The 491-nt window shown below is 44.2% G+C and overlaps 1 protein-coding gene across 1 annotated transcript in view; it reads left to right on the top strand.

The window, feature by feature from the left end:
• Positions 1–491, top strand: part of LOC106314797 — a 1,533-nt gene continuing 1,042 nt past the window's right edge. The window contains exon 1 of the mRNA XM_013752619.1: positions 1–450. Coding sequence (XP_013608073.1) covers positions 1–450 — 450 coding nt within the window. The remainder of the gene's footprint in view (positions 451–491) is intronic.

The raw sequence follows: 491 nt of genomic DNA, 5'->3' as shown, positions 1-491 counted from the left end.
ATGCCGTTTGGGATGGGACCAAAGTTAGATGAACTGAAGGCAGCATTAGTGTTCTGTCCTCTTTGGAGTTTTGAAAAGCGCAAGTGGTTGGGGCTGCTACTTCTTCAAGCCATGGGAGTTTATTATTTGCATCACAATTCAAGGATACCCTTTCAAAGTGCAATAAGGGTATTCGACGATGAAGCCATGAGGTCGTATCCATGGGGTCGGACTGCATACGAAGTTCTAATTGACTCTATTAAAACGTTGGCTACAGATGGAGGTTCATACACAATAACCGGCATGAAGGACGCGTTATTGATTTGGGCTTATGATTCCGTCACATGCTTCGGTGAGAGTTTTGGGAGAGTGATCAATAACGAAGACGTTCCGCTTTTGCGATGGGGTGGAAAGCGTACACGTGCAAGCTTTGATAAATTGTTGTCTGTCGAAATCGAAAAGCATGGCGAGGTAAGGTTTAACGCTGACTTAATTTATTTGATGGCTGGGTT

The sequence above is a fragment of the Brassica oleracea genome, chromosome C9, assembly GCF_000695525.1.
Source record: "Brassica oleracea var. oleracea cultivar TO1000 chromosome C9, BOL, whole genome shotgun sequence".
Taxonomy (NCBI): domain Eukaryota; kingdom Viridiplantae; phylum Streptophyta; class Magnoliopsida; order Brassicales; family Brassicaceae; genus Brassica; species Brassica oleracea.
This window is presented reverse-complemented; position numbering and strand designations above follow the sequence as displayed.